The following is a 24,197-nucleotide window of genomic DNA, read 5'->3' as shown; positions in this document are numbered from 1 at the left end:
CCTAGGAATCGCAGTCAAAGCTGCACTCAGAACTCACACAGTAAAATAAGTGAGCATATCTAAAACAGTAGAGAAGGAAGAAGGGGTTATAGCAGGAACAGTTAAAGAAGTAAATGATGGCCAGTCAGCTTTCGGAAAACTCCATCGAGGGGGTCTAATTACCGGACAATATGTAGTAAGAGTAAGTTTGATAGGAAAGTGATCACTATATACAACGTCTGAAAGAACAGACCAATGGAAATCTAAAGAGAAGGGGAGCACAAGGAGAGATCCAGACAGGAGAAAGTACGAGTTTTAGCATCAAAATGCATCGAAGTTCCTGTATTCAACAAGGATATATCATTATTAAAAATAAAAGACTCAAGGTGGAGGCCACGCGAATTAGTAATGGCATCGCCCCATAATGCATGACGACTGTTAAAATCTCCCAATAAAATTGGGATGGGTAACTGGGATAATAAAAGAGATAAGGCAAAGAAATCAATAGGCTGAGAGGGGGAGAAATAATAGAAACCACTGTAATCCAAAGTCTGAGAAAAACACAAATAAAATGACATGGAACAATGGCGTTAATGGACAGACATTCAAGAGGAACTGTATGGTGGACTAGGATAGCTGAAACAGAAAGAGAAGCAGGAGAGAACAAGAAACAATAGCCGGGTATAGGTACCAAAGGGGAAGACAATCGGGGTTCTTGTAAACAGACTATGGACGGACAGTGAACTGAAAGATAGAGAAGGTCATTGTGATGGGCCGTAAAACTGCGTATGCTCCATTGTAAAATAGACAAACTAAAACCTTAAAACACCAAATAAAAGTAAAACCTAACAGAAAAATTGAGTCTAGGAAAGATAAAGGGAAATTAATACTAAAGATAAAATATAATACACAGGAAGTAAAATATAAATACAAAGGAAGTAAAATATATTACTATCTATCTATCTATCTATTGCCAGACACCTTAATCCCTAAGGGGGTGGCCACAAACAAATCGCCTCCATGCTGCCCTCTCCCCCACCATTCCACTGCCCTGCTCCCAATTCACACCCACCTCTCTCATATATCTCTCCACTCCATCCCTCCATCTCATCCTTGGCCTTCCCCTCCCTCTCTCACCCTCCACTTCACTTACATACACCCTCCTCATTAGTCTCTCACTCTCCATCCTCTCCACATGGCCAAACCACCTCAGTGTGTTTCTCCTAATACATCCTATCACATCCACATCCACACCACAACGCTCCTTCACTTCCTCATTTGTCAGTCTATCTCTCTATGTAACTCCACATGCTTTGCTCAAATAACTCATTTCCACTGCTCTCACTCTTGACTTGTGCCCCTCCAACAAGGTCCAAGCTTCACTTCCATACGTTAGAGTTGGTATCACAATACTGTCATGTAATAACTTTTTCACTTCCATGCTCACTTCCCTGTTTCTTATCACTGCTTTCATGGAACCAGCAAACTTTCTTCCCTGCTGTACCCTTTCAAGCACCTCACTCTCCAAACTTCCATCCTTAAGTAAAATATAATACAGAATAGTAACGTATATTACCGAGTCATTACGATAGTACGAAGAGGGGCAGAAGGTGGAAGTGGTGGACAAGCAGGACGGCCACCATTGCCAGGAGGCATGGGGAGAGATAGAGGGGAAGGAGTATTGGAAGAAGTGGAAAAGGAGGGGGGCATAGAGGAGGAGGGGACAGAAGGTGAAGGAGGGAGAGCAGTAGGAGGGAGATCAGGCGGTACAGGATGAACTTCAACAGAGAGGGTACGGCATTGTCTACTGAATATGGTGTAGAAGTTAAAATGTAATCCATAATCTTGGGGATGGTTTCACTGTCATCACCAGAGGGTTTTGCTTCGACGCAGTAGAGTGTATCGAACGAGAAGGGCGGGTATTCGTCGCGCGAACTTTACGAGCCGGAGAAGTAGGAGGATGGGCAAGAGAGATTTACAGTCCAATGCGATGGGTAGTCTGCGCTCACCACTAGAGGAGGATGGGGGTCGGACAGGACGTTGGGCCAGAGGCACCAAATGGCCAGTATGAGAAACAGAACTGGAGGAGTGAGAGGAGAGATGAGGTTGGGAATGGGGGAATGGACAAGGAGAGGGAACAGGAGAGGGAACAGGTAAGGAAGGGGATGGAGAGAAGGTAGGGGTAAACGAATCTAAAACAGAGAAAGAAATAGAGACAGGATCAAGAGGAGTCTGTCAGGGGAGGACTCAGGTAGAGGCGGGGTTAGGTAGAGAGGAGGGAGAGATGGAAATAGGAGTACTAGGAGGAAGAGAAGAGGAGCCAACAGTCACAGGGGTAGGGACAGAGCGAGAGGTGGGACAACGAGAGGTGGGAGGAGAGGAAGAAGGGGCGGCAGATACAGAGATAGGTGCAGAAGAGGAAGAAGAACCAGTTCTGGTACTAGAAGTTACTACGGGAGGAGAACGAGCTACATGTGCATAGGTAACGTTAGGATGGTGATCGAGGCCGCGAACTCTGCAACGAGCCTCACGAAGGGAGAGGCCAGTTTTCCTGCCGATGCGGACACTTCTACTTCGAAGAGGTAGACGGGACATTGTTGGTAGGTGGCAGAATAGCTACTCTGACAGTTAGGGCAGCATCGGATGGTGGAAATGCATTCTGAGGTGGTATGACTGGCCAGTGTACAGCTGGCGCAGACTGCAGATGATTGGCCGTATTTGGCTGGATGGCCAAAGCGCCAACGAGATGTGCACTGGTGAGGAGATGGAATATACTCACAAACTTGGAGAACAGTGCCTCTAATGATGACTGTGGGGGGCAGATCGCTAAAAGCAAAAACTATTTTTACGATATTAGCAGGCTCTTGGCGTCATCCACGAGGAGGAATTGTATAACAATGGACTGAACGTATTGGATGAAGCTGTTCTGAAAGGATTAGCTCAATGTCATTAGAGCAATCTGTGAAAGCTCTCTGGCCGAAGGACATCAAAGATGGTAAACGGACGGTGCCAGCGGCAGAACTGAGCTGGATGCCTAAGGACACGAAGATGGGTTGCCCTGCATTGCTGACCAGGGATGTCACTTTCTCGGCTTGGGCAGCACTGTGAACGACAAGGAGGCGGGAACCATTCGGACCGGCCGAGAAGGTGACATCCCTGCGTACTTGTCAAAGTAGAGAGAGGTGGAGTGAGAGGTCGTTGGTTGTATCATGGACACTGAAAAATTTTGACCATGTCTGTGAACCGAAAATTGAGAAGGTGAGGGACGAGGCAGGTACATAGGAAGAAGGATGAGGTCGGGAGAGGGAGACAGAGACCATAGAAGGATTAGAGACAGGAGGTGGAGGAAGGTAAGGATGAAGTGTGACAATAGTAGAAGGGCTGACTGAAGTAGACAGAGGAGAAGCTGGAGGAGTGGAAGACACAGTAGGCGGGGAGGATGGGGTGTTTAAGGTAACCAAACGTGTAGGGGAAGGGGAAGAAGTTAAGGCCACAGTCAAAGGGGAGTCCTGGGTCATCAACATAATCGGGTGAGAAGAAGTAATTGTATCCATATAATGTGAATTGGTAGACTTCACCACCCCACCCCCACCCACCATGGAGCCCAACAAGGGGAGGCTGATGTTGTGTCCAACTCACCCAACAGCCCCAGGGATAGCGGGAGTGGTATACGCGGACACGGTTTGGTGTGGAGAGGCAGCTATGGGCCAATGCAGTGCCCACCAAACAGGGCCTGCTTGACCCTAGCCAAGGTTGACTGAGCCAACACATGGCCAGCTGATTTGCCCGCCGGGTCTACACTGGGCTGCCCGTCTTATGCCAACCCACCTACTAAAGGAGCATGTTGCCCACAGCAGGGAACTGCACCCTGCCCCATGGTGGACTCAGCTCTCAGATAGTGGAGCGCAAGCAATATATAGGTCGCCACGCACGGCAAACACGTGGGGAGGAAGCAGTCTCGCCCGAAATGACAAAGGGGCAGAGACTAGTATCAACACTAAAGGCCTCCACTATTTGGTGATGATAGGGGAAAAGGAAGGAAGAAGCAACAGGAAAAAGAGCATTGCAAAATAAGTTGAGGCAGTGACAGGGACCCAAGGAGAGGGGAGAGGGCAGAGTAGAGACCCCACCGTAGCTCCGCCACTCGTCAAGACCCAATCGACGTCTCTGAAGCCCCCCCACAACAACAGCGAGCAAGGAAACGGGGGGGATGCCTGTTTAAAGCCTGATTTCTTCTTCAAGCTTAGTCACATTTATCTATCTATCTATTGCCAGACACCTTAATACCATACAGGGTGGCCACAAATTGCCTCCATGTCGCCCTGTCCCCCGCCATTTCACTGCCCTGCTCCCAGCTCACACCTCCCTCCCTCAAATACTTCTCCACTCCATCCCTCCACCTCATCCTCGGCCTCCCCCTCCCTCTCTCCCCCTCCACCTCACTCACATACACTCTCCTCGTCAGTCTCTCACTCTCCATCCTCTCCACATGGCCACATTTATCATAACTATACAGTAAACCCTCAAAGATCCGGACTAATTGGGACTATAACCTGTCTGGATCTCAAAAAATCCGGATCTTCCAGAAATTATATAAATAACGATCTTATGCTTCACTTGGGAACTGGGACCTGCACTTCCACTTCCACCTGCCTTGGCAGCAAAACCACGAAGCTTGGCTTTGTTTCTCTTTATATCGCTGATTGTTTGTTTTGCAAAACCATATTCCTCACTTAACCGAGACATTAGTACACCTTTTTCTTATTTTTCTAGTAATTCAAGTTTTTCACCTATGGTTAGCACCGTATGTTTGCGCTTTGGAGCCATGGTGGAAGAGTAAAGAAAGAAAACTGTGCTTTCACTCGGTCAATGTGTTCCCACGACTCACACTCGGTCAACTGCCTCAGCTCATTGTCCCCTCAAGGCTGCGTTCCCCCCCCCCATTCACATGTGCGCGCCTCACAAAAGGATACCGGAGGACTGATAAAATTTAAATTAAATTTAATACAGTATAAAATTAATAGGATAGTATAATAATGTGTACAAATATTTTTTTCGTAAATTTTAATTAATAAATTGTGTATCTTGTAGCTAGAGCAGATGGAAGGGGTGGAAGACGTATGTAAGATATTCACGGAAGAGATAAGCGCAGCGTGTGAGGCGGTTTGTGGAGTGAGGAGGAGATGCAAGGGTGTGGAAGGGACAGCATGGTGGAATGATGAGGTGAAATGAGCTGTGGAACAAAAGAAGAAAGCATATGGTGAATGGTTGGCGAGTAGAGGTAGGGGAGAAGATGAGAGAGAGAAGAGAGAGGTATTTGTGAGCAGGAGAAGGGAGGTTATGAGACTGGTGAAGGAGAGTAAGAAGAAAGTGGATGAAGAGTTTGGGAGGAATCTGAGTGTGAAATGGAGGGAGAGTAAGAAATTGTTTTGGAAGGAGGTAAAGAATGTAAGGCAGTGTGAAAGGGGAAATAGGAGGGGAGTGAAAGATAGGAATAATAGATTGTTGGTGGAGAAGAGAGAGAAATTGAGGAGATGGAAGGAGCACTTTGAGGATTTGTTGAATGTAGAGAGTGAGAGCAGTGTGAGTATAAGTGGTTGGGGAATGGCTGGGAGAAGAAGAGATGAGAGGAGGGAGGAAGAGATCAGTAGGTCAGAAGTAGTGGAAGCGATGAAGAAGATTAAGCTGGGAAAGGCCCCAGGAATTGATGGAGTGTGTGGTGAAATGCTTAGGTATGGGGGTGAGATTGTTGTGGAGTGGATATGGAAGTTGTGTAGATTGGCTTGGGAAGAGGGAAGGGTTCCAGAGGACCGGAAATCAGGTATAATTGTTCCTCTGTACAAAGGAACAGGGGAGAGAGAAGTATGTGGTAACCATAGGGGTATTTGCCTTCTTAGTGTGACTGGTAAAATATATGGTAGAATACTCATTGACAGGGTTAGGCATATGACAGAGGAGCTAGTTGGAGAAGAACAAGGGGGATTTTGGAAGGGAAAAGGGTGTGCAGATCAGATATTTGTTCTAAGATGTATAGTGGAGAAGTATCCAGAGAAGGGAAGGAAAGTGTATGCTGCCTTCATGGACTTGGAGAAAGCTTATGACAGAATAGATAGGCAAGGTATATGGAAGGTATTAAGAATATATGGAGTGGAGGGGAAATTGTTGAGTGCTGTGAAGAGTATGTACGAGGGACCTAGGGCTACGGTGCGAGTGGATGGTGAGCTGAGTGAGTTCTTTGATCTCAATGTGGGACTGAAACAGGGTTGTGTGATGTCTCCATGGCTGTTTAATATATGTATGGATGGGGTTGTAAAGGAGGTGCAGGGTAGGGCAGTGGATGTGGGGGTGGCCCTAATGAATGAGGGTGAGATTTGGAAGCTTCCGGTGTTGCTGTTTGCTGATGATACAGTATTGTTGAGTGAAGATGAATGGGAGTTGCAAGGTTTGGTGAATGAATTTGGGACAGTGTGTAGGAGGAGGAAGCTGAAAGTTAATGTAAACAAAAGTAAAGTTATGGTGTTTGAGAGGAATGAAGTCACAGAGTGTGCAGTGAGGTTGGATGGTGAGGATATGGAGAATGTGAGTGCATTCAAGTACTTGGGTAGTGTGATGAGTAAGGATGGAACTTTGGGGGATGAAGTACGTGAAAGGGTACAGCAGGGAAGAAAGGTTGTTGGTACACTGAAAGCAGTGATGAGAAATAGGGAGGTGAGTATGGAAGTTAAGAAGTCACTGCATGATGGTATTGTGATCCCTACCCTGACGTATGGAAGCGAGGCGTGGACCTTGCAAGAGGGGAACAAGTCAAGAGTGAGAGCAGTGGAAATGAGTTACTTGAGAGGAGCATGTGGAGTGACGTGGAGGGACAGGTTGACGAATGAAGAAGTGAAGGAACGTTGTGGGGTAGATGTGGATGTGGTTGAAAAGATTAGGAGAAATACACTGAGGGCGGTTTGGACATGTGGAGAGAATGGAGAATGAAAGACTGACTAAGAGGGTGTATGTAAGTGAGGTGGAGGGAGGGAGAGGGAGGGGTAGACCGAGGATGAAGTGGAGGGATGGAGTTGAGAGGTATATGAAGGAGGGGGGGGGTGAGTTGGGGGGAGGGGAGCCAAATGGTGGGTGACAGAGTGACTTGGAGGCGTTTTGTCTGCGGCCACCCTTTGTGGGATTAGGGCGTTGGGCTATAGATAGATAGATAGTATCTTGTAGCCTATGTTTTAAATTGAAAATCTGCCAAGAAATGGTCCGGATCTTCGCAAAATCCAGATCTTTGAAGTCCGGATCTTTGAGGGTTTACTATATAATTGTTTTCACACCCGAAGGAACTGTCAGGTGCCAAGTGAATAAAAACTTTTTTTTTTTTTTTCTGCACAGTTTTCCAGTCATGATATTTGAAATTTTTTCACTCCTGAACTGATACTGGAGAGAACCTATAATAAAACCATTTACCCCATTCATCACACTTGAATTTCTTCATTCCTTAATGAATTAAACAGTGTTGGATGACATCAACTGAGTCATCTGTTTACCATATTAAGCACACTAGAAACTCTTCCCTGCACAGTGATTTAATAGCTGTGTGGTGAGAAGAATGTAGATGAAGAGTTTGGGAGGAATCTGAGTGTGAAATGGAGGGAAAGAAATTGTTTTGGAAGGAGGTAAAGAAAGTAAGGCAGTGTGAAAAGGGAAATAGTAGGAGAGTGAAAGACAGGAATAATAGATTGTTGGAGAAGAAGAGAGAGAAATTGAGGAGATGAAAGGAGCACTTTGAGGATTTTTTGAATGTAGAGAGTGACAGCAGTGCGAGTATAAGTGGTTGGGGAATGGCTGGGAGAAGAAGAGATGAGAGGAGGGAGGAAGAGATCAGTAGGGCAGAAGTAATGGAAGCAATGAAGAAGATTAAGTTGGGAAAGGCCCCAGGAATTGATGGAGTGTGTGGTGAAATGCTTAGGTATGGGGGCGAGATTGTTTTGGAGTGGATATGGAAGTTGTGTAGATTGGCTTGGGAAGAGGGAAGGGTTCCAGAGGACTGGAAATCAGGTATAATTGTTCCTTTATAGAAAGGAAAAGGGGAGAGAGAAGTATGTGGTAACCATAGGGGTATTTGCCTTCTTAGTGTGACTGGTAAAATATACGGTAGAATACTCATTGACAGCATTAGGCATATGACAGAGGAGCTAGTTGGAGAAGAACAAGGGGGATTTAGAAAGGGAAAAGGGTGTGTAGATCAGATATTTGTTCTACGATGTATAGTGGAGAAGTATCTAGAGAAGGGAAGGAAAGTGTATGCTGCCTTCATGGACTTGGAGAAAGCTTATGACAGAACAGATAGGCAAGGTATGTGGAAGGTATTAACCCCTTAACTGTGGGGCGTCATTTTTGTGATGCTTGGGAGCAAGAGATCATACCGTGGGGCGACACTTTTGTGATTCTGTGTTATTTTGAATTCGCCCGGGCTTTCAAGTGGTGGCTTGTATCATCTATCAGTAATGCCAATGTCCAACACTAGTCAGCATTCCTAATCTCATCTGTACTCCCATCCATTGTTGACAATTTAGCCATTTCTCCCCGTTCTTGACTCCCCTCCCTACCTGCCCTCCATTACCCTATCCTCTCGTCTGCCCGGCCGTGCTACGCTAAGTAAATCTTCCCTGGAATTTTTCACTGATTTCATCCATTGAAAGAAGCCCTATGCCCTATTCTTATACCAAATAATATCTACAAGAAAGAAATAAGGTAAGTGAGAGTGCCATACACCTAGAATTGGCTAATTATCACCTGACAACACCTCATGTGCACTCGTTCGCTAATTTTCGCTGTTTATTTCCCCTTGAAATATGCGTATAATCTATTTTCGTAATAAAAATATATATAAGAAAGGAAGGGAGAAGCCTATGTGATATTTACATTCACCTGGAACTACCTAATTATTGCAGGCCACCACACTGTATTCTACGCTAAGTAAAAATTCCCTGGAATTTTCCACTGATTTCATCCATTGAAATAAGCCCTATGCCCTATTCTTATACCAAATAATATATACAAAAAAGAAATAAGGTAAGTGATAGTGCCATACATCTGGAATTGGCTAATTATCACCTGACAACACCTCACATGCACTCATTCGCTAATTTTCGCTGTTTATTTCCCCTTGAAATATGCCATATAATCTACTCTTGTAATAAATATACATAGAGTATAAGGAGGGAAGGGAGAAGCCTAAGTGATATTTACATTCACCTGGAACTACCTAATTTATTATGTATTGTCTTGGTTTCCTGCCAATCATTTCATTGCTATATATTAGCTGGTCTCACAGGGCTGAAGTTGGTAGTATTGCACTCACCCTAGCCAGGCGGCAGGAGGCCACTACTATCAGTTCACTGTCGTCTTTGAAGGTGGAAGTATGTCTGATTCGCTCCTGCTAACTTCCGCCACTTTTTAGCCCCATGCAAAGGGCCCTGTGACCTTTACCCCCTACTAAACCTCGTGTGGAAAGAGGTAAAGGGCTGACAATTGAAAGAGAGTGACTACGATCTTTCTGTTGAGTAAAACAGTGCAAGTGGAATTGTAAATAATGTGTAAACAGCAAGTGAAAGCAATGAATGTAAATATAAGTGAACAGTGGAAAATAGTTTTATAAGTTACTTCAAGTGACAGTGCATAACACAATGTAAATAAAATAGAAATGTAAATAATGTAAATAAAATAGAGAACGTAAATAGAAATGTAAATAAGTAGTATTACAAGAATACGAGTATATATACTAGGAGTAATGAAAGTGAAAGTTTCACTCTAGCATGCATGAATACTATGAGTTATGAGAGTGAAGGTGAATTGACATTCACTCAATGCTAGTATACAGGACGAGAAAGTGAATGCTACGTATTTTACTGAAAGAAATTGAATCCCTACAGTGATAATAAACTACTGTTACTGAAGGAAACTTATGGATAAAGACTGTAGATATATATAAGTGTTATATAGTAACAGAAATATAAACTGTGAGTGTTTTTATGAATAATAGACAACACTAGCGGCGAACGATCGGAAGTGGGATGGTCATACGCCCTCATAGTATATATACTAGGAGTAATGAAAGTGAAAGTTTCACTCTAGCATGCATGAATACTATGAGTTATGAGAGTGAAGGTGAATTGACATTCACTCAATGCTAGTATACAGGACGAGAAAGTGAATGCTACGTATTTTACTGAAAGAAATTGAATCCCTACAGTGATAATAAACTACTGTTACTGAAGGAAACTTATGGATAAAGACTGTAGATATATATAAGTGTTATATAGTAACAGAAATATAAACTGTGAGTGTTTTTATGAATAATAGACAACACTAGCGGCGAACGATCGGAAGTGGGATGGTCATACGCCCTCATAATTTTCATTGCTTTCAGTGTGTTTTTTTTTGGGGGGAGTATGGATTCCAAACTATTTGAGAGTCATAGAATAGTGTTTCTAGTGATAATATCAGGCTGTGGTAATCATTTTACGAGTTGTCGGGAAGTGTAAAGTGGAGACTTCATTACCCAACTTCAGAGGTCTCCACAAGTCCTACGGTACTCAATGAAGGCTCAACAAACACCCAAGGAGAAAGCTGAAGGTATGTGCCATAAGTATATGTGATTTTAATATTCTAGGACCAAATACTGATTTTTGGCAAATATTTTTAGGGAGTCTGTTGAAGCGCGAATATGCCCGCGGGAGCTGCAAGTCAAAGCAAAACAAGCCCGCAGTTTAAGGGTTAAGAATATATGGAGTGGATGGGAAATTGTTGAGTGCTGTGAAGAGTATGTACGAGGGACCTAGGGCTACGGTGCGAGTGGATGGTGAGCTGAGTGAGTTCTTTGATCTCAATGTGGGACTGAAACAGGGTTGTGTAATGTCTCCATGGCTGTTTAATATATACATGGATGGGGTTGTAAAGGAGGTGCAGGGTAGGGCAGTGGATGTGGGGGTGGCTCTAATGAATGAGGGTGATATTTGGAAGATTCCTGTGTTGCTGTTTGCTGATGATACAGTATTGTTGAGTGAAGATGAATGGGAGTTGCAAGGTTTGGTGAATGAATTTGGGACAGTGTGTAGGAGGAGGAATCTGAAAGTTAATGTAAACAAAAGTAAAGTTATGGTGTCACAGAGTGTGCAGTGAGGTTGGATGGTGAGGATATCGAGAATGTGAGTGCATTCAAGTATTTGGGTAGTGTGATGAGTAAGGATGGAACTTTGGGGGATGAAGTACGTGAAAGGGTACAGCAGGGAAGGAAGGTTGTTGGTACACTGAAAGCAGTGATGAGAAATAGGGAGGTGAGTATGGAAGTTAACCCTCTCAGGCACGGTCACGCGATTCGCGTGACGTGGCCTGCATTGTGAAAAGGCACAGTCACGCGAATTGCGTGGTTTAAGCACTAAAATAATCGTCAGAAAAAAACTTATAGGCCGATTTGCGTGATTTTTTGATGCGTCATAGCACCGCCAATGCTCTCTCGAGGTAAGTCATTGGCAACGCTGTGTTGCTTCATCTACCGCAACCCGCTCCCTCCAACCTCAGTCATTGTCAAGCAGCCAGGCGGTGGGTGTGACAGCTTGCGGTTTCCTTTAAATCCTCCATTATTTTCCCCCTCTCGCCCGAAGCAAAGGCCCCTATTGACTCAGTGTGATAATACATTGTATGTGAACATATAGTGACGTGATATTGTCGATGGAACATACATATATGTGTTGAAAAGGAATAATGGCGGTTAGGAATCGTTGGCCCTTGGAGAGAGACGCATGGTCAGTGTAGCGGGGTTTTGCCACTCCGCCCCCCTGTAGGCCGTATGGCGTGAGTTGAAATACGTCAATAAATGAAGCCAAGGCCTAAATATATATTGTGTGAAAGTTACTGTGGATGGCATGGTGAAATTATGGAGCCAGCAAGTGTTACGGACGGCGTAGGGGCAACCCGGAAGTCGGGAGGGGAGAATTGTAGCGGTGTTTTACGGCTTGAATTGTTGTGATTCTGATCGTGTAAATGCATATGAAATTGTATCAAATATACGTAAAACATGCTGTAAATGCGTATGAAATTATATGAAATATACGTAAAACATGCTACGAGTTTCTGTGAATGAGTGTGGTGTGTGCCAAAAATAGCGTTGCCTCATACTCTCAGGGATAAAATGACGGTATAATGCAATCACAAGCGGAATATTTGCCGAGGTTGTGGTTGATGCATTGTTTTAGTAATGTATTTGTGTCTGATATCGTGTGAAATGCACATGAAATGTGCCGTAAGTGCACGTGAATGCATAAAAGTTAGGGTTAGCAATAGTTTAGCGTCAGGTGTGAAGGAGAAGGAATGGACGGCTACGAACACGTGATGTAATTGCGCAGGTGCTGTACGTTGATGTGACATGTAGTAATAACGTATGATTATTATATAATGTACGTGGTGTGCCGCGAGTGTTAGTGTACGTGCGTATCCTTGATTAGCGATAGTTCAGAGGAAGGTGGGCTGGCAAGGTATCAACGACTACGAACGCCGGAGGTAATTGCACAGGTAATGTACGTTGATGTGACCTTTAGTAATAACATGCTTATTATATAATATACGTGAACTGTGCCGCGAGTGTTATAGTACAGTACTCTCGCAGCAAGAATTCTGTTCAGGGTGTGAGAGGATGGAAATTCCCCAAGTGCAACATTGTAATTTTGACCACCAATTGTAGGATTATCACTTTGTCTCCCTGTGAAATGCACGTGAAATGTGCCGTATGTGCTTGTGAATGCATAAAAGTTAGGGTGTGTAACGCAGGTTAGCAATAGTTTAGCGTCAGGTGTGAAGGGGAAGGTATGGACGGCTACGAACACATCATGTAATTGCACAGGTAATGTACGTTGATGTGACATGTAGTAATAACGTATGCTTATTATATAATGTACGTGAAGTGTGCAGCGAGTGTTAGTGTACGTGCGTATCCTTGATTTGCGATAGTTCAGAGACAGGTGAGTAGGCAAGGTATCGACGCCTCCGAACGCCGGAGGTAATTGCACAGGTAATGTACGTTGATGTGACATGTAGTAATAACATGCTTATTATATAACGTACGTGAACTGTGCCGCGAGTGTTATAGTACTCTCGCAGCAAGAATTCTGTTCAGGGTGTGAGAGAATGTGGAAATTCCCCAAGTGCAACATTGTAATTTTGACCACCAATTGTAGGATTATCACTTTGTCTCCAGGGTCACCACCATCCCACCTGCTTCTCTCTCTCTCTTTGTATATATACCGTATATATATATATATATATATATATATATTATATTACTGGAAGCGACTCACCAATTATCGGATTATGACTCTTCCTACCTACCCACATCCCACGTGTTTCTCTCTCTCTCTCTACAGGAAACCCCCGCTATAATGCGGTTCAGATATTGCCGGTTCACTTTATCGCGGGATTTTCATTGGAACCTAAGTATTTTTACATTGCGGAAACCCCGCCTCATCGCTGTTTCCGCAAAGCCTACTACGGCTATTTTTAGGGTACAGTACATATTTTACATCTTTATTTTCAGTACTGTATTCTGAAATGGATATGTTTATGGTATTTTACATCTTTATGTATTCTAAAATATTAATAGCTGTATTAAAATAATAATTAAAAATCGGCTAATATATTTGATAAAATACAACCGAAATCGTGGCATGGGGTGAGGAAATACCCAGACTCATTGATAGGTGCCACACAATTGGCTGGAGCCTTACCAGTAGCCAATCCAAACACGCTTTACATTTTTACTTGCCGTTGATTGGCTGCTGCCAATGCGCCCTCCTCAAAGAAAGGAGCAGGACCGCACCACACCACCATACCGCACCTCCCAGTTTACCTGACAAGCACAGGCGTAGGTGGAGACACTTCAGCAGTCTGGTGCACAAACTCTCACTGCCTCCCATATGCTACATTCTGCCTTCTTTATTGTCCAAACAGTTGACTCATTCACCCCAAACATATGGTTCTGACCCAGTTCACAGGCATAGGTGGATACACTTCAGCACCGTCTGGTACACTAGACCACACTGACTCCCGTTTAGTCCCGTATGCTACGTTCTGTCTTCTTTATTGTAAGAACAGTTGACTCACCCCAAACACACGGTTCAGAGACAATTCACCATCAAGTCAATTCACCATCAAAACATGGATGATTCCCTGTCATTCTATAAATATACTTATTATTGATTAATTAATACTTTAATAACTAATTTTCAGAGGGATTTTATAACTCATATAAGTAAAAAACTAGTGTACTGTACTTGCTAAATAAACTGATATGTAAATAAATGACGGGGAATTGTCCTGACGGAGAATTGTCGCCGACATTCCTCCCTTAAGTTTGTCCAACACTTTAACTTTCTCTGTCAGCAACATCACTTTACTAGTCCGTTTTGGTGTGTTACCACATGCATCACTAGCACTACGCTTAGGCCCCATGTTGACAGACAAGGCAAGCAATCACTGGAAGGCAGAAAAATAAGCCACAAATAATGATTTGCGAGTCACGCATGGTTCGACCATCGGATTCAAACTAACTGTGTGGTGCGTGGTTGACCGACCTCCCACACTTACGTTTCGCTCACCGCCCGCAGAAATGTCATCATAGACGCCCTCTCAAGAGCTGCACAACTAATCTACACCTTGTATTGAACTTCATGATCATCATCATCTTCAATTCGTCTCATTCATCATCAGTGAGTACCCGTACTGGTTTTTCTTATTAATAGACAATAAATAGCCATTTTAGGGGTAGCGTCGATACATCGCGGATTTTTGCTTATTGCGGGTGCCTTTGGAACATAACCCCGCGATAAAGTGAGGGTTTACTGTATATATATATTTATAATCCTAAAAAGTGACACTCAATGTACTATATAGCTTCCTTTACTATATACAGAATATATAAAACACAATTTCAAACAGCACATAGATGGGAAATAAGAGAGAGAGAGGCATGTAGTACGGTTGATTTTGCATTATGTCTAAAGGTGATTCACCACGTGGGCCACAGCCTGAACGGACTTCTTCCTGGGAAAGGACTATAGTGTACGTGCATATTGTTGATTAGCGATAGTTCAGAGACAGGTGAACTTGGCAAGGTATTATGTTTCGTGAAGTGTGCAGCGAGTGTTAGTGTACGTGCGTATCCTTGATTAGCGATAGTTTAGAGGAACGTGTGCTTGGAAAGGTAAGGACACCAAGGAATCACGGACGTCAGTGGACAGGTACTGTTCCTTGCAACACCGGGCAACGACGGACGTCGGTGGACAGGTACTGTTCCTTGCAACGCCGGGCAATGACGGACGTCAGTGGACAGGTACTGTACCTTGCAACGCCGGGCAACGACGGACGTCAGTGGACAGGTACTGTACCTTGCAACGCCGCGCAACGACGGATGTCGGTGGACAGGTACTGTACCTTGCACACCGCGCAACGACGGACGTTGGTGGACAGGTACTGTACCTTGCAACGCCGGGCAATGACGGAAGTCAGTGGACAGGTACTGTACCTTGCAACGCCGGGCAATGACGGAAGTCAGTGGACAGGTACTGTACCTTGCAACGCCGGGCAACGACGGACGTCAGTGGACAGGTACTGTACCTTGTAATGCCGGGCAATCAAGGACGTCAGTGGACAGGTACTGTACCTTGCAACGCCGGGCAACGACGGACGTCGGTGGACAGGTACTGTACCTTGCAATGCCGGGCAATCAAGGACGTCAGTGGACAGGTACTGTACCTTGCAATGCCGGGCAACGACGGACGTCAGTGGACAGGTACTGTTCCTTGCAACGCCGGGCAACGACGGACGTCAGTGGACAGGTACTGTACCTTGCAATGCCGGGCAATCAAGGACGTCAGTGGACAGGTACTGTACCTTGCAACGCCGGGCAACGACGGAAATCAGTGGACAGGTACTGTACCTTACAACGCCGGGCAACCAAGGACGTCGTTGGACAAGGTACTGTACCTTGCAAAGACAATTCTTCACACATATATTTTCTGCATACAATGCTTGTGATATATCCCACCAGTGTTCGTGGCAAATATTGTACCATGTGTTGGGTGAATTTTGGGGGAAGTTGGGAAAATATTTATATATATATAATTTTTGTGGAAGTTGCGAAAATATGTATATACCAGTATATATATATATATATATATATATATATATATATATATATATAGAGAGAGAGAGAGAGAGAGAGAGAGAGAGAGGCTATAGAGAGAAAGAGAGAGAGAGATGGGGGGAGTGTTATTCATGGGTGGGATGAAAGTGAGGTGAAGGCAGGCATAGGAAGTAAAAAAAAATATATATATATACTCTCTCTCTCTCTCTCTCTATATATATATATATATGTAGGCTATAGAAAGAGAGAGAGAGAGAGAGAGAGGGGGGCGAGTGTTATTCATGGGTGGGATGAAAGTGAGGGGAAGGCGGGCATAGGAAGTAAAAAATATATATATATATATATATATATATATATGTAGGCTATAGAGAGAGAGAGAGAGAGAGAGAGAGAGAGAGAGGGGGGGAGGGAGTGTTATTCATGGGTGGGATGAAAGTGAGGGGAAGGCGGGCATAGGAAGTAAAAAATATATCAATATAGTCTCTCTCTCTCTCTCTCTCTCTCTATATATAATATATAGGCCTCTCTCTCTCTGTCTCTCTCGCTCTCTCTCTCTCTCTATATATATATATGTAGGCCTATATCTATATATAAATAAATATATATATATATATATATATATAAATATGTGTGTGTGTGTGTTTTTCTGGAGTATATCGTAGTTGGTGGGAACCTTAGGAGAAGGAGGGCCGAAAACCTAGAAAGAAAGAAAAAATTATAGTAAAGAAGGAAAATAGATATATATATAGGCCTACATATATATGTATATATATATATATATATATATATCTCTCTCTCTCTCTATATATATATATAGGCCTATTTTTATATATACTTTTATACATATATAATATTTTCTTGGAGTATATCGTAGTTGGGGGTAACCTTAGGAGAAGGAGGGCCGAGAGCATTGGAAAAAATATATATATATATATATATATATTTTTTGTATGGCACACACCCACGGACGACAATGAACAGTTATGAGAGCATGGAAAAACACTGAACAGGTATCGTTCATGTGAAATGTTCGTATATGGTGCAGCGATTGGTCCTTTGGAAACATATAACATCACCTGTGTAGTGATACTCATAGTGGAAGGTGTTGCGTGAGGGTGGATAATATCTCTTGTTTTACAGCACAGAACCTAAAGACATTGTACTTATTCTGAAAAAAAACTGCCAAGGATCAACATCACACCATGGACAGAAAGGGACTCTCATCCGAGGAGTGGCAGAAGGTTCTGTTCGAGGAGGATGAGGAGATTAGCGGTGCTTCAAGTGAGGAGGACTGGGTTGAGATAGAGGAGCACACCCCTCAGGCTTCTGGACCACCACGCCTGCCAACACGGGAGCGGACACCAACACCACCGGTGTCCGAAGTTTCAAACCAGCCATTGTCCCCACTTCAAGAACAGGCATCGTTTCCTCTGGGACCTCTCGGACCAAGAGCGATCGCTGTCTCTCCTCCTCTTGCCTCCAGTTAACCCTTGGCCGGCCTGACGTCCCCAGCAGGGCTGAGTTTTGTGACACTGGCACCTGCACGCCGTGCAATTTCTGCACTGGAACTGGTGCAGGATGCGACTGTGTCATCCTCCCCTGGCCGGGTCGCAAGAGGAGACAACATCACCGCCCCCGACGAGGAGACAGTGTCATTGTCCTCGTCATCATCACCACCTTCACCTCCACGAGGACGCCGCGGTCCTCAGCGTGGCCATGGAGGCCGGCCAAGGGGTCGCCGAGGAGGCACGAGGGTGTCGGAACCCCGACCCACTGCGACCCGTGCGGGAGGTGTTGACGCACGTGACGAGGGGTGGAGCAGTGGCCCATTCACGCCAGCAAATGGGCCCTTTACCAGATCCCCGGGGATGAGGGTGGATGCGCCAAGAACTCCTCTGCAGTTTTTCCAGCTTTTCTTCACCAGGGAGTTGTTGACGTACTTCACCCGCAAGACCAACAACTACGCAGCAATCGTGGGGACTGGTTTGGACTCATGGTTGATCTGCAGTGAAGAGATGATGGCCAAGTTCCTGGGGATTTACTTCTTCATGGGGGTAATGTCACTGCCGACCATCAGGCATTACTGGCATCGTTCCCGCCTCCACAACTACCCCCTTTTTTCGCAAGTGATGAGTGGAAGGCGTTTCAGGGCCATCCTGAAACACTTCCGTGCTTTCAACTCACTTGCCATCCCCAGAGACAATCAAGACCGGCTCATCAGGGTTCGCACTGTACTCGAGTACCTCCTTCAGCGGTTCCAGAACACCTACCAACCCGAGGAACATCTCAGCCTGGATGAGGGATCATTGGCTTGGAAGAGGAGGCTCAGCTTCTGCGTCTACAACCCAATGAAGCCTGCCAAGTATTCCATCAAGTTTTACATCCTGGCTGAGGCTTCTTCGGGCTACATCTGGAACTTTGAGGTGTATACGGGGCAGAAGAGGACCTTGGAGCAGACAGTATGGAGCCTCGTAGAGCCGCTGAGGGATCAGAGATACAAAGTTTACATGGACAATTATTACAACTCTGTATCCCTGTGCAAACTCCTCTTCAGTGCAGGAACCTACGTGTGTGGGACCCTATGCCTGGCTAGAGGAGCACCTAAGCAGCTGCAGGACATTGCAAGGAACAAGAATCTACCGGAGCCGGGCATCACAGCGATGCACAAAGATAATGTGATGGTGCTGCTGTGGAAGGACAAGCGCATCGTCAACATGATCTCCACCTTCCACAGCGCAGACACCATCCCAAAGCGGGTTCAAGGGAAGACCAGGGCACGTGACGGGACGACCAACTACGTCCAGAAGACTGTGGACAAGCCCGTCGTGGTGGATGACTACAATTGCCATATAGGCAGGGTAGACCACTTTGACCAAATGGTCCAATATTACCCACTGCAACGCCGGACCGTCAAGTGGACCAAGAAGGTAACCTTCTACCTCATCCAGATGGCGATTTTCAACGCCTTCGCCCTCTACAAAAAGAGCCCACGGAGGCCAGTCACTCTGCTACAGTTCGTCGAAGAGATCGTCGACAAGCTCCTATTCTTCGACGAAGCAGAGTGGCCTCCGTCAGGGCACGTCATCCACCATGCCCCTGATCTTCCAGCCCGACGGCCAGCAAGACTCCCAGCACCTGATGCAGCACCACCACAGCTGCCAACACCACTGGCTCCTGCACCACCAAGAGGGGACCCGGACCAGCCCGGAGCACCACCTGCAGGAGGAGTCCCAGCACAGGAGCCACCACCACCATCACTTCAGCAACCAGCACAGGTGGAGAGGGAGCCATCACCACTTCCTGGTCCGTCGGGAGAACCCGCTGTCACTGACATGCCCGGGCCTGCAGCTGCACCTCCAGGACGACAGGACCAGGGACACCCAGGACTCCAGCCCAGCAAGCGACGTCGCTTTGTGGACCACAGACTGCGGCTGGACAACACACTGGGGCACCAGCGGGAGAGGATCCCTAACAAGAGGAGGCTGCGGTGCACCCTGTGTTCCCTGGGCAAGATGAGGAGGGACACAAGTCACATGTGTCCTGTTTGTGATGTGCCACTTTGTGTAGGGGATTGCTTTGAACAGTTCCATACCGAGCAAAGTATTCCCTAGTGGAGTGTACACACACACACACACACACACACACACACACACACACACACACACACACACACACACACAATTACACACACACACACACACACACACACACACACACACACACACACACACACACACACACACACACACACACACACACACACTCACACACACACTAACACACACACTAACACACACACACACACACACACACACACACACACACACACACACACACACACACACACACACACACACACACACACTAACATACACACTCACACACACTCACTCACAGACACTCACACACACACTAACACACACACTCACACACTCACACATACACTCACACACACACTAACACACACACTCACACACTCAGACTACATAACTCCTCATCTTCAAATCCCTGGTCAAAGTGGATCAACACCCCTGGAGGAAGTGAGTTCTGCAAATTTGGTTGATATATATGATAATCTATTACCATTACCTCTCCAATTTTCAGACAAATAATTTTCAGACAAATAACCATTTTCTCCTTCAGATTACACATATGAAAGAAAGTAAATCTCCACAGCAGTAACAATAGAAGAGTTATGTTTATGTGTAGTAGGTTATAACAATAGGTAAACATCCATGGAAGATGTAATAGTATGTACAGATAGGGGGAAAAAAATTGGTAGCATAGTCTTCAGGCAAGTGCGCAAGGAAATTACAGTGTGTGTAAAAGTTGGTAGCGATCGGAAGAGTAACCTCACTTTGTCAGCCAATTACTCGAAAACTATTAGACTTATCGATTTCCTGTTACAACCATCATCAATACCACTAAAGTCTACGTATGATCAATACCCGAACGTAAGCTTTTGGTAGCGTTTTGGGGGGGAAAAAGCGAGGGAAATGTTTTTGTCACTCGCGGTTGTTATCAGTGACAAGCGCTCGGAGTAATCACCTCACTTTGTCAGCCAATTACTCGAAAACTATTAGACTTATCGATTTTCTGTAACAACCATGATCTATACCACTAAATTCTACGTATGATCAATACCAAAATGTAAGCATTATGTTACGTGTTGTGCGAGAAAAGGCGGTGGAAATGGGTGTCTCTTCCCGGCTGTTACCATTGAAAAATGCTCGTAGTAATACTCTCTGTTTGTCGGCCAATTACTCGAAAACTATTGGACGTATCGATTTCACGTTTGAACCATGATGAAGAGCAGTAAATTCTACATATATACAATACATAACTATGTAATATTTCTGATAAGAATTCGTTGTTACGTAGACGGGAACATTGCGTACGCCGTGCGCGCATCACGAGTCAATCACGCACGGAGTGCCTAGTACTTTTTTTCGATTTACTCGAGAACTATGAGGCGTATGGGGTTCTTCTTTGAGATGGGGAAAGCTGGTGAATTTGGGCATATTACTATGTAATAAAAACATAAGGTGCCTGGGAAAACTTAGCTATCAGAGGTCAGTGAATTTTTTCCGAAAATGGCTTTCAGTTTTTGGCCATTTTCTCGAAAAGTATACATCGTATCTCAACCGGATTTGTTTCGTTAGAAAGCTGATGAAATTCTCTATAAAAACTTATTAGATCATTTTCCTGTATGATGGAAAACATTCAAGCGGCGATGTTGGGAAGTGAAAACAGTTTACTCGACCATGCTTCCAGGGCTAATAACTTTTTTTGCTGGTGTTTTCCTGTGTTTTGGTCCTGTTTATCAGATAGAACAACATCAATGCCTACCTTGAGAAAGGTTTCATGGGAATACATGGATTTTTGGGTGGCGAAAATAAGGCAAGAATGTGTTTCATTTGCTCAAATTTGCCGCGCGCGCGCTCCCCGGCCGGGCGGCTTCGTCGTATAAAATCATGAGCCAGAAAACTTACTGAAACTTATCGTGCACAAGAGGGTTAAGAAGTCACTGCATGATAGTACTGTCATTCCTACCCTGACGTATGGAAGCGAGGCGTGGACCTTGCAAGAGGGGAACAAGTCAAGAGTGAGAGCAGTGGAAATGACTTACTTGAGTGGAGCAAGTGGAGTGACGTGGAGGGACAGGTTGACAAATGAAGAAGTGAAGGAACGTTGTAGGGTGATTGTGGATGTGGTTGAGAGGATTAGGAGAAATACATTGAGGTGGTTTGGACATGTGAAGAGAATGGAGAATGAAAGACTGACTAAGAGGGTGTATGTAGGTGAGGTGGAGGGAGGAAGAGGGAGGGGTAGACTGAGGACGAGGTGGAGGGATGGAGTTGAGAGGTATGTCAGGGAGGGGGGGGGGTGAGTTGGGGGGAGGGTAGTCAAATGGTGGGTGACAGAGCGACTTGGAGGCGTTTTGTCTGCGGCCACCCTTTGCGGGATTAGGGCGTCGGCCTATAGATAGATAGATAGTTGTGAGACTGCTTCTCTGACCAAACTGTTTACCACATTTATCACACTTGAAATTCTTCCCTTATGAATGAAATGATAGGTGTCTGGTGAGATCAACCTTCCGTGCAAATAGTTTACAACAATCATCACACTTGAAATTCTTCACTCGTGAATTAATATGTGACGGGTGAGACTAGACTTGTGTGCAAATAGTTTACCACATTCATCACACTTGAAATTCTTCACTCCTGAATGAATTAATACGTGTTTAGTGAGACTATCCTTATATACAAATAGTTTACCACATTCATCACATTTGAAATTCTTCACTCCTGAATGAATTAATAGGTGTTTGGTGAGACTATCCTTATATGCAAATAGTTTACCACATTCATTACACTTGAACTTCACTCCTGAATGAATTAATATGTGACGGGTGAGCTTAGCCTTCTGTGCAAATAGTTTACCACATTCATCACACTTGAAATTCTTCACTCCTGAATGAATTAATAGGTGTTTGGTGAGACTATCCTTATATGCAAATAGTTTACCACATTCATCACACTTGAAATTCTTCACTCCTGAATGAACTGATAGGTGTTTGGTGAGACTATCCTTAAATGCAAATAGTTTACCACATTCATCACACTTGAAGCTCACTCCTGAATGAATTAATATGTGACGGGTGAGCTCAACCTTCTGTGCAAATAGTTTACCACATTCATCACACTTGAAATTCTTCACTTCTGAATGAATTAATAGGTGTCTGGTGAGATTTTCCTTCTGTGTAAATCGTTTACCACATTCATCACACTTGAAATTCTTCACTCCTGAATGAGTTAATAGGTGCTGAGGGAGACTACTCTTGTGTGCAAATAGTTTACCACATTCATCACACTTGAACTTCTTCACTCCTGAATGAATTAATAGGTGCCGAGTGAGAATATTCTTATGTGCAAATAGTTTACCACATTCGTCACACTTGAACTTCTTCACTCCTGAATGAATTAATATGTGACGAGTGAGATCACCCTTCTGTGCAAATAGTTTACCACATTCATCACACTTGAAATTCTTCACTCCTGAATGAATTAATAGGTGCTGAGTAAGACTACACTTCTGTGCAAATCGATTACCACATTCATCACACTCAAAATTCTTCAATCCTGAATGAACAACTGCATGTTGGTTAAGACTTTTCTTTAAAGGAAATGTTTTATCACACTCCAAACATCTGAACTGCTTAACTTCAGCTGAGGACACTGCAGCCACGACAGTCTCATTGTCACTGAGGAACATTATGTCACTCATCTCACAATCTAACTTTACATCTGTTTCTTCGTTTACAACTTCCATTATTTTGTCATCCACCTCACACTCTGACTTTACATCTAGTTCTTCCTTTACCACCTCCATTATTTTGTCACGCACCCCACACTCTAACCTTACATCTGTCTCTTCCTTTACCACCTCCATTATTCTGTTACGCACTTCACACTGTAACTTTAGACCTGGTTCTTCCTTTACCACCTCCGTTATTCTGTTACGCACTTCACACTGTAACTTTAGACCTGGTTCTTCCTTTACCACCTCCATTATTTTGTCATCCACCTCACACTCTAACTTTACATCTAGTTCTTCCTTTACCACCTCCGTTATTCTGTTACGCACTTCACACTGTAACTTTAGACCTGGTTCTTCCTTTACCACCTCCGTTATTCTGTTACGCACTTCACACTGTAACTTTAGACCTGGTTCTTCCTTTACCACTTCCATTATTTTGTCATCCACCTCATACTCTGACTTTACATCTAGTTCTTCCTTTACCACTTCCATTATTCTGTCATCCACCTCATACTCAAATTTACATCTGGTTCATCTTTTGCCACCTACACTATTTTGTCACCCACCTCAGACTCTATATATCTTTACATCTGGTTCTTCCTCTATCACCCTGTCATAAGATTCCCCCAAACTCTCTTAATTCCTGCCATAAACTAGTCTCCATTGAACAATACTGCTGATACAAAGGTCATTATTACTGAACAATAACTGCTTC

The 24,197-nt window shown here is 44.5% G+C and overlaps 1 protein-coding gene across 1 annotated transcript; it reads right to left on the bottom strand.

Moving 5' to 3' along the window:
• Nucleotides 1-22,300: 22,300 nt before the first annotated feature.
• LOC145406145 (uncharacterized) lies at nucleotides 22,301-23,449 on the bottom strand. Its single transcript, XM_080277345.1, has one exon. The coding sequence runs from the start codon at nucleotides 23,447-23,449 to the stop codon at nucleotides 22,301-22,303; it is 1,149 nt and encodes a 382-aa protein (XP_080133471.1).
• Nucleotides 23,450-24,197: the final 748 nt, after the last annotated feature.

This window comes from Coenobita brevimanus, chromosome 8 (genome assembly GCF_032717465.1).
Source record: "Coenobita brevimanus isolate Jiangsu-jjx chromosome 8, ASM3271746v2, whole genome shotgun sequence".
NCBI lineage: Eukaryota > Metazoa > Arthropoda > Malacostraca > Decapoda > Coenobitidae > Coenobita > Coenobita brevimanus.
This window is presented reverse-complemented; position numbering and strand designations above follow the sequence as displayed.